This window comes from Zonotrichia albicollis, chromosome 5 (assembly GCF_047830755.1).
Source record: "Zonotrichia albicollis isolate bZonAlb1 chromosome 5, bZonAlb1.hap1, whole genome shotgun sequence".
In the NCBI taxonomy this organism is placed as follows: Eukaryota; Metazoa; Chordata; class Aves; order Passeriformes; family Passerellidae; genus Zonotrichia; species Zonotrichia albicollis.
Window position 1 is genome coordinate 73804541 of NC_133823.1, and position 10680 is coordinate 73815220.

At 55.3% G+C, this 10680-nt stretch overlaps 1 protein-coding gene across 1 annotated transcript; it reads left to right on the forward strand.

The window, feature by feature from the left end:
• The first annotated feature begins 2617 nt into the window (after positions 1–2617).
• LOC102067680 (16 kDa beta-galactoside-binding lectin) lies at positions 2618–5688 on the forward strand. The gene is made up of 4 exons (XM_005495156.4): positions 2618–3018; positions 4660–4739; positions 4860–5031; positions 5477–5688. The coding sequence occupies exons 1-4, from the start codon at positions 3010–3012 to the stop codon at positions 5618–5620; spliced, it is 405 nt and encodes a 134-aa protein (XP_005495213.2). The 5' UTR covers positions 2618–3009; the 3' UTR covers positions 5621–5688.
• The last annotated feature ends 4992 nt before the right edge of the window (positions 5689–10680 follow it).

Consider the following 10680-nt stretch of genomic DNA (forward strand, 5'->3'; position numbering starts at 1 on the left):
GATGCCTTCCCCGAAGGAGGAGAAAGCTTGTGCTCACTCTTTCGGCAGCAGCTGGGGGCTCCTTCTCAGCTGCAGCCCTGAGCCCCTCGGGACGGGTCCCCCCAGCAGCCGGCAGCGTGTGTGGGCTCCGTGAGCCACAAAGCAGGAGGGGCGGTGGGGAGCCCGCAGGCCCCGGGGCACACCCTGCTCCCTGGGGTAGCCAGCAGCAGGGTGTGCCCTCAGACCTCCCAAACCGGGGTAAAGCCATCTCTAATGGCAGCACTGATTAGCCGGGATACGACTTTGCCAATGGCTAGGGTGTACATTTTCTCACATCAGATTAAAAGGAGTAACACTCAGCATGCTGCACCCTTCGCTTCCGAAGCAAATCTGGGACATTTCTAGGGAGTTACAAGGAAATCAGACTGGCCAGGTGTCTGCCTTCAGCCTGTGCAAACCAAGAGGGGAATGAAGAGTTTGGGCTGGAGACCTGGTGCTGGGCAGAACACTGTACCCACAAGCAAGCCTGCACGGCCAAGCATCGGGAGGCCAGCCTTCATTTTCCCCAGAGCCAAAAATTCCTCCGTGCATCACCTCTGGATGAGCAGGAGAGAGATGGCTCTTGTCTCCCAGCTTCTGCCAGAGCTGCCAGATGGGTGCAACACTTCTCCCAAAGCAGGCAGAGAGCTGTGATGCCTGAAATGGGGGCACTTGCACTGTGTGTGCCCTGCTACTCTCTCTCAGGGCCTGTACTGACTGCAGGCCCTTGTAACAACCCAGGTGGGGCTCACTCGGGCTCTTCTGCCCAGGGTTTCTTCCCAGAACATCCCCTGCTGGACCTGGGCAATGAGAGGGGCTTGCACAGGGCACTGGCTCTCCCCTTCTCCCCCAGGCCTTGGAAACACACCCCAACGCTCTGCCTGCCTGCTGTGGGTGCATGGGGCCCGAGTCCCTCCCTGCGGGAGGTGCAAGGTGTGCTTTGCCTCCCGTTGTGCAGGGAGGCTGGGATCATCCCTCATGGGTGGGACTGGCCAGTGTGGCCTTGCTTTGCAGCCTGCCCTCTGAAGGGCCACTGTGTCCCCTGTTTTTCTCCCACTTAAGCCCAAGAAAGATGCAGGACAGTGAGGCAACTCAGCATTGTAGCCTCAGAACAAACACCTTGCTGATATCACAGGGCTCACGACAGGGAGTGCTTTAAAGACAAAGACTTTGCTGCTAAACCGACCAGGCTGCCAGGGCACAAACAGAGCAGTCTCCGGGTGTTATTAGAAAGGTAATTCACTGTCTGAAGGGTCAGAGGAGGAAGCCAGGCCAGAAGAGCAACTCACATGAAATGTGCATTTCGGGAGACAGAGGGGCCAGCACTGAAAGGAGAAGTCTCCAGGGATTTCACGGGGCTGAAAGGAAAACAAATACACAAACCCAACTGACCAAACAGAATTTGCTCAATCCCTCCCCTGTGCCAGCGACCAGGGGAACAGTAACTCAGGTTCAGAGAGCAGGGCCTAAAGCCTGTCTCTAACACGTGATCCTGGCTAACACTGCGGGAGAATGGGGCTAACTTAAGGTGGAATTAGTTGGGATTTCTCCAAACTCTCTGTGGAGGGGGTTTGCTCTCAGTGGCATTTGCTACCTGTGTGAACTCTACTCCTACAGTTAACTCCTGACTTCTGGATGGCTCTTGTGTGTGCCAGGGAGTTAGCTGGAGGTGAGGGCATGTGCAGGATTTTCCCCACAGCGCTTTCAGTCAGCATTTTGTCCTCTTTTATGCACCCCATTCACAGGGCTGCAATCCGAGCTTGTGACTTTTTAGTAAAAAGGCAGCTCAGCTTTGCTGAAACGCCACAGGAATGTTCTGAAATGGGTTTGGGGGGTAACTGGGGCAGGATGCTGTTCCTGTACCAGCTCTAATGAAGTTCCAGCAGCCCCCTGCAGGGCAGAGTGTTTCCCACCTCCACCCAGCCACAATCTCCTGCTCTGCGCTGTGAGGTGCCCGGTGCGGCCCTCCCAAGAGTGGTCATGGCTCAGGCCAGCAAGCAGCACCCTGTGCTTATAGAGCAGCTCTCGCTGCGGGTTTACAGGCAGCATCGAGGAGCTGCGTGTCATCAGCGTCACTTCAGGCCTCAGGGAAACTGAGGCACAGATCCTGAGGACCCTGCTAAAGCACATGGAAAGGTACACGCCGATCCAGGCACACGGCTCCACCAAGCGCTGCAGCCGCTGCCCCTGCCCAGCCCCCGGGGCAGTCGTGCTCGGGCAATGGCAGGCGCTGGGCACCTTCGGGGATATCAGCCTCCTCTCCGGTCCTGCCGGCTGCACACAGCCCTGCCCGGCCTCTTCCTCCCCTAACAAAGCATTTCTCTTTTCCCTCCGGAGCCTTCTGCAACTGGAATGGAACCAGCGAGATCGTGCTACTTTTCAAAAGCCGCAGCCTGAATTCTCACATCTACTTAAGAGCCCCACACCGCCAACCTTAACCTTTTAGGCGCTGCTGAAATGCTGACACGGGCTGCACCAAGCCCTCGGCATTCACTGAACTGCAAGCAGCGAGGCTTTGTACCAGTGTCTCCCACCAGGCTGGGCTGGGAGAGCGCATCCACCCGTATCCACAGAGACAGCCACTTGGCAGCAGGAACACGAGGACTCCAGCCCTGAGTTGAGACAGGATCGCCGAACAAAAAGCAGCCACCTGGCTCCTAGCACCGGGACCCGGCTCCTGGGATCCTGCACAGCAGCTGGGAGAGCTTACAGCACGGATCACGCAGAAGCAAGCAATCACTAGCTCTTAGTACCACACACAGGCTGCCTGCAAAGAGCAGTATCGACAGAGGTCTCCCGCCGCCCCCTGTCCATGGCTGCGAGGCTCGGGGCCCAGCCCAGCAGCTGCGATTATCAATCCCGCTCTGCCCGTCCCCCCCGAGCATGTGATGGTCCTGCCCGCTGGATCAGCTGCCCGAGCCCGGCGCTGCGTCACTCCGTGCCGGGAGAGGGGCTCGGGCTGCTCTGCCTGCCGGGGCCGGTGTCCGCAGCATGGAGAAAGTGAGTGCCGCCTGCGAGCCGGGCTGCTGTGCCAAGCAGGACTGGGATTTCGCCTGGGCTGCCTGTGGGGTTTGAGGTGGTGCTAGAGATGGGCGGACAGGAGGAAATGTAAAGCTGATGTATGGCTTTGGGAAGAACAGTTAGGGCAGACCAGCCGTACTTCTCTTCTCTAGCATGTTATCTAAGTGGGGAAGCTGAGGAATGTTTTTATTCTCAAGTACTCTAAAGGTTTGGGTCCGTTTGCAACTCTACTGTTTCCAGACTCTTTATACTTTTTTCCCTTAATCTGTGTATTTTTCTTCTGGAAAATGCCTTTTGGGTGCAGGAGTGGGTTAACTCTTAATGCAACAGGAGAGGAAAGCAGGCTGGCAGTGTACTCTAACCCGCCCCTGCTCCCGCAGCTTTCCTTTCCTCGAAAGACCCCCCGGGCGCAGCGGCTGCATTCCAGAGGCGGAGCAGAGTTCGTGCCGCGGGGATAAGGGCGCAGGGACTCGAGGAACCCTGAGCTGGGCAGGCTGTGTGCGGGCAGAGCGGGGAGCAGGCATGAGGGCACGGGGGCCGTCAGGGGGCCGGCGGACAGCGCCCAAGCCAGCTGACTCGCACTTTGCCTGGGGGGACAGCGCCCAAGCCAGCTGACTCGCACTTTGCCTGGGGGGACAGCGCCCAAGCCAGCTGACTCGCACTTTGCCTCCCTACCTGCCCCTGCACACGCTTAGGTAGCTCAGTACGGGGCTTGTGTGACCGGGCTTTGGTAACACAGCGGGCTACCGGGGTGGCTGCTGTGAGAAGCTGCCAGAGCCTCCCCCGTGTCGGCAGAGCTCCAGGAACGGACACGGCGCTGGCCAAGGCCGAGCCCATCAGGGACGGCAGGAGTGGCTCTGCGATAGCACCCTGCAGCCTGTGCTGAAGGCCGTGGGGGGGCAGCCGCCTCTCTGCAGCCCACGGATGTCAACAGGCAGGCAGAAATGCACCTGCAGCCCAGGGCATGGCCGAGGAAGGCTGTGACCCCGTGGAAAGGGACCCGTGTCGGGGCAGTGGTGAAGAGCTGTAGCTCACAGGGAGGACTCACTGGAGGGGAGCGCTGTGGGAGGCACCCACACTGAGCAGGGGAAGGTTCCTCTCCTCGAGCAAAGGCACAAACACCGTCCCCCTTCCCTGCCTCCCTGTGCCACTGACGGGGAAGAGGTAGAGCCCGGGAAGGAGTGGCAGGAAGGCATTTTTAAAGCCTGTTTTACTTCTCATTATCCTGCTCTGATTTTCATCGGTAATAAATTAAATTATTTTCCCCAAGTTGACTTTGTTTTGCCTGTGACAGTAATCAGTGAGTGACCTCTCCCTCCCTGTCTCTGTTTTAACTCATGGGCTTTTTGTTGTATTTTCTCCCCCCTGCAGTTGTGACAGCGGCTCTAGTGGGTACCTGGCATCCAGCCAGGGCCACCCCACCCCACCTCCTTGTCACCTTATGCTGCTTAGGGGAGCGGGAGACCCCCGTGGCTGCTGGGACAGGCAGGGGCCTGACTCAGCCCTTCCCCTAGCACAAAACTCATCTTTGGGTGTGCCACAGCTGCTGTGTGCCCTGGCCCAAGCAGGATCGGAAGCCTTGCCTTGGGATAGACTAACTCCTGTGGTTTGGCCCTGCAGGGACTGGTTGTTACTCAGCTGGATGTTGAGCCTGGTGAGTGCATCAAGGTCAAAGGGAAGATCCAGTCTGATGCCAAAGGGTGAGTGAGGTGGTGAATGGATTGATGGGGGAAGCCAGAGCCCCTGCTGTGTTCAGCTTGCCAGCACTGGCAGCTGGAGCTGCTGCACAGGCACCCTCTGCACTAGCTCTGTTTGCCCAGGTTTGCTGTGAACGTGGGGAAGGACAGCAGCACCCTCATGCTGCATTTCAACCCTCGCTTTGACTGCCACGGGGATGTCAACACCATCGTGTGCAATTCCAAGGAGGATGGCGTGTGGGGGGAGGAGGACAGGAAGGCTGACTTCCCCTTCCAGCATGGTGACAAGATTGAGGTGAGGCCCCAGGGGTGCGCACTGGGCCCAGGCACCGAGTGGCCAAGGGCACAGCTCTTTATGCTGCCCTGTGCCTGTGTGGGGCAGAAGGAGCAGGCATGGAAAGGGGAACGAGCCCCAGGGGAAGAGCCAAGGAAGTGTCCAGAGCTGCACTGCCCAAGTCAAGCCCAGCTGCTCAGTGCCCCACTCTGGGCTGAGCTGTGCCCCTCAGAGCAGCAACAGCACTGAGCTCAGACTGGGGGTGGGTCTGTCTCATCCCACGGCTGCAGAAGCTTCCTCCCTGCTATGCCTCTGCTGGCAGGGAGGGGGCTGAGCTGCTGAGCACCTCACCTCTCCTGCGCCCAGACGGGAGGCAGTGGGAGTGAGCAAGGCCTGGGAGCTGTGATGTGTCAGCTTCATTCCTTCCTTCCTCCCGTCCTTCCTTCTCTCTCATGGCTCTCTACAGATATGCATCTCCTTCGATGAAGCTGAGGCCACGGTGAAGCTGCCCGAGGCAGAGTTCAAGTTCCCAAATCGGCTGGGCATGGAGAAAATTGAATACCTGGCTGTGGAGGGTGACTTCAAAGTCAAAGCCATTAAGTTCAGCTAACAGCTATAGCTTGGTTTGTTTTGTTTTCGGCCCCCTGTGTAGTGAAATAAACCAAAACTTGCAATGGCTGCTTCCTCTGCTGTTCCCTGCTCTAATCTGCTTGCTCCTGTGTGTGCTGCAGGGGGGTGGGCAGGGAGGGGATGTGTATCCAGCCATTTTCCTCCTTACACTGCAGCCTTGCAGCTGGTTCTGAGCTAGACACGAGCCTGGCAAAGCCTGACTGAGTGAAGCTGCCTTAGCAGGAGTTGCTCCCTTCACCCTGCTGGCTCCACTGTGTGGTCCCTCTCTGGTTCCTCCAGTGTAGGATGAGTCCCAGCCAGGACCAAGTGAGTCCTGGCTGTTCACAGTGCCATCCCTGACCACAAAGGGATGCTCCCTGCTGGGGATGGGGGACTGACAGGGAACTCGGGGCATGGCTTGTGCTCTTGCCAAGAGCTTTGCTTTCCCAGTTGTGTGCATTGTAGGCTGGCACCGGTTGGCCTGAGGAGCAGTGAACAGTAGGCAGGCTGGGAACAAGATGTGGAACGAAAGGTGAAGCCTGGCAGAAAGCTTAGGACTGATTTGAGGGAATCCAGGCTGTCCCTGGTGCTCATGACTTGAGGTGTGGACACTGCCAGAGACAGACAATCAGGCACAGTCGGGGGCTGAGCAACACGTCAAGTACGGGTGACAAACCCTGTGGCAGCCTGTGGGTCAGTGTCTGGGACATTTCCCTGCTACAGGGCTGTATCCAACAGAGTTACCAGGGGCATTTAATGCTCAGTGCACTGAACACAACTAACTGCAGTTAGGCAGACAAAGAAGGAAAAAAGCTTGGTAAAGAGTCTCTTCTGCTTAGAACCTCTGTACTCGTGCAATGCCTTGGAATGTGTTTGCTGCTGCTCTTTCCCCACAGCCTGCTGACCCAAGCCAGGGCTGGAGCTGGGACTGTCATGGCATTGGAGGACCCATGGAAAGTAAGGAAGTGCTGCATGCTGTGTGGAATGGGGAGCGTGGGCAGGTTGGCTCGGTGGCTGTGTGACTGTGCTGCCAGCGGGGCTCAGTCAGCAACAGCCTGTGCAGGTGAGGCTGCCTCAGCCAAAGGCTGCTCCGTGCTGGAATGTGATCCCTGCTGGCTAATCCAGGCACAGCTGCTCCTCCAGCAGCTGAGCCAGCCGGGGCAGGGCCACGGCCCTCTGTGGAGCGTTTGAGCCATCCCAGATCCGTGTGGGCAGGCTGCCTGCATGCCAGCAGCACTGTCCCCCCCGCACTGCAGCAGCTGCTTGGAGCTGGGCACCCCCAGGGGAGAGGGCGCAGATAATGGAAGGATTCATTCCTGCCCTGCATCTGCTGCATCATTTATGGCACAGGAAGCTACGTGTTTAGAGGTTTGGGTGTGTTTGGTAGGGAAGGCTCAAGACAAGTCCTGCTGGTGCTTTGCCCTGTCAGGTAAGGCTGGGGATTTCTGTGTTTTGCAGGGTATTTGGGGTGGGGAGTTGGGGAAGAGAGAGCACTTTTTGCCTTGCTTCTCCCTCTGTCACATAACCTGGCTGAAGGTAAGTCCAATCAGGTGTGTGACACTGAGAGGGTACAACAGCCCTGATGCAGCAGTGGCACAGGAGAGCTTAGAGCTGAGTGTCTGTTCCTGGCTGCCCTGGTCAGGTGAGGTCTGTGTGCCTCAGAACTGACAAGAATAAAGCTAATCCCATTTTTTTCCTTAAGCTGGCAGCCCTGATTGCCAGCTAGTTTAGCCACAAGTGTTCCTGACTGCGGTGCTCAGGGCACAAACAGCGCCTTCCTGGGGCCACCCCCCTCCTGGACCTCCCACAAGAATTAATTCACTTTATCCTGCTTTTGAGCACTGGCAGTTACCACTCAGGAGACCACAAAACAGGAGAAAGGGGAGGAAGGAAACATCCCTTTGCCAGCATTTCCTGCTGCTTTGAGTCTTTGCTCCCATGTCCAGGAGCTATAATTAATCCTGCTCCTTTAAGGGACACCAGTAAATGCAGCGTGCCCTGGCTGGTTCCTGTCCAGGCTTTGTCTCCTGCTAGAGCCATCGGGAAAGCCAGAACTCCGTGGCCTGCTGCAGAGGAGAGGGTCACAGTCAGTGGGAAAGTGACATTTGTCCCTGCCAAGTGTGCTCTCCTGAAGCACAGGGAACTCATGTCAAGATTTCTGGGAGAACCCTGAGCCCTGCTTGCTCTGGAGAGGAGCAGAAAGCACCACAACATGGCCAAAGGGTGCAGATTTTCTTTCTTTGCTGAGTTTAAATCCTGCACAGTGGGCACTCACCATTTTATTTCCTTACAGTGTCATGGCCAGGGAAAATGGGACCTCAAAACCCTCTACAAAACAGCTGTGAGGCTGTCTTATAACATGGACACTGAGTTGGGTGTGAGAAGAACTTTTTTCAGGGGAACAGGCTGCCCGGGGAAGTGGTGGAGTCACCATGCCTGCAGGTACTTAGGAAAGGTGGAGATGTGGCACTTGGGGCAGAGTGGTGGATTTAGTGGTGCTAGGTTCACAGCTGCCCTTGACTTTAAGAGTCTTTTCTAATCTAAATGATTTTATCAACACAGATTAAGTGAGAGGTGCTTTCACCTCACACCTTGGAAGATGAGAACAAATAACCGATTCTAAAAGAAGGTGAGTTTGGAAGCAATAGATTGGACAGGAATTAAAATCTCATGCACAGCTTAGAAGAGCAGTGAGGGCTAAGACAGACCAGCAGCTTTGTCTTCTCAGAAAATAACCTCTCCCTGAGCAGTTCACATTAACTTCACTCGACAGAAATAGGCCATCCAAGTGACTGTGGCTGCACGAGCCTGCGTGTGGCACTGACTGTCACAAAAGCCTCAAAAGACAGGCTGAGGACACTGGGCACCCAGGAGCTGGGTGCCAGGAAGGTGAGGGGCAGCCCTCGGTGAGGCACGAGAAGCCAGCAGGGTCACTTCCCGTGGAATTTACAACCAAAATGTCTCCTGACAATTTCTTCTCAACAATAAACACATACGAAGTGAACCAACAACCCGTGTACAAAATGAGGAGGCTAACACCAGCTGGCTCCTGCTCCTCCTCCCTCGTGCCCTCACCTCCCACTCCCTCAGCCCCAGTTCCAACATGTACAAACCAAAGGGCACTTCAGGATTCACTTCACAAAGTCAGCCCCAAACCTCGTGCTGTGTTACCTCACAACTGTTCTGGGGCAGCACACAGGAAACCATAACCACACCATTCCCCTTTCCCAGCGTGCAATGGAGGTCTGGGCATGTGCCTGGATGGTGCTGGGGTGGGATATCCTCGGGGTCAGATGGGTACAGACCCTGTACTGTCCTGTCCAGGCTGTGGGCAGGAGCTGAGACCCCCATCTTGTGGGTGCCCTGCAATCCCCACAGGCCAACACGTTCCCTCCCTTCAGAAACCAAACACCTGACGCTCCTGCTTTCCAACAAACAGCAATTTTTTTTCCCCTTAAACCTCCAATGCAGCTGCATGCTGCCAATCTGCCTCATGAAGAGTAAAAAAATACATAAAGAATAGAGCTTTACTCACCTTTTCTCAGCAGGCTTCAGGCTGAGATGTCCATTGTCCGGCACTCCCTCACACTGGACTCCTGTCGGGCTGGCCCGGCCCAGCTGTCCCTCGTTAACCCTGATGGCCACACAGGTGTTGGCAATAAACACAGCAGCAGGGACAGGCAGCGAGCCCTGCTCTCATTTTTGGAAGTTTTTTGAGATTTTTGGAGGTGAGAGCCCCTCACGGACCGGGGGCCCTCCCCTCAGCAGCCCCCTAAGATGGCGGCCGGGTCCCTGAGGGAAAAGAGCGCCTGCCGAAAAATTTGGCGGGAAGAGCCATGAGCAGCTTCTGCTCAGGGCCCCCTTTCTCTCCCTAAACTTCTTCCCCTCACAGCTGCTCATATTCCAATTTCATTCTTTCTAAGCTGGTGGTTTGTGTGTATTTTTTTTTATTATTTTTGTTGTTGCTGTTTAATCAAAGTTTTATTTTACCTCAGTAAAACCACAAGCACCTCATGAGTGGTTTCCCCCATACTCCATCAAGCTTTCACCAGTTCTAATCCTCCCCAGCTGAATTATGTCCTCATTTTTGTTTTTTTTTTGTTTTTCTTTTGCATTTTAGTTCTCTAAGTTCATTTAGTGCTAAAAGGAAGAATTTAACAAGTAAGGCTGGATTTTCTCATTTGAAGTGCCTCTGCTTCTCAGTGCAGCCCTAGAAGAAGGCTATGGCCTCAGGCTGCAAACCACAGAGGAAAAAGCTGCCTGGCTCACATGTACCCTGTCCCCTATATGGTTGAGGAGAAAACAAGCCCTTTTTCCTGATCTCAAAGCAGGCAGAGCCACACTGACCCCCCTCTCAAGCTTGTCTGAGGGTGCTGAGCCTGGCTGGCTCCATCTCCCCGACATCTTGAAATGGGCAAGAAGAAAGCAGATTTTTGCAATGGGTTTTGGCACTGATGCACACCAAGCTGCACAAAGGCTGGCCACAGACACACAGCCAGTTGCACAACACAAGGGCTGATTGTTCAGTCACACAGGGAGAGAAAAACCCCCTCACACAGCAGAGCTGCAGGACACTTGGTTGGTGTGCAAAGGCACGAGCAGCACTCCTGTGGGAACACAGCCAAGCCCTAACACTGTGCCACAGTCAGGACACGTCCCCTCTGAGGGGTGTAAAGGGATAAGCAGCTCTTATGGAAACCCTGCCTTGCAGGGTGAGTGAATGAGGCACAGAGAAGCTTGGGATGGGGTCTCTAGGTGTGCCTCAGTTTGCTCACACTGATTTAAAGCAGGGACTCTTCGATGAAAAGCTCTCTGTTTCCTGTTCTGCAAAGGACAGGATTTATGTGGAGTGGGTATGGAGTGCTATCCAGTCTGCTTTACTTTCTTAATTACCAGCCTAAACAATCAGGACAGCAGCTGAGTTGTAAAGATGATGGATAAACTGTTGTGCTCTGGGTTGGACCAGTTTTATAGGTAACCTTCACAAAAGAGCTTGTGTTTAAACCCACAACCAACAGACCCTGGTATGTAAACACTCTTTACTAGATTTAGTCTTGAAGG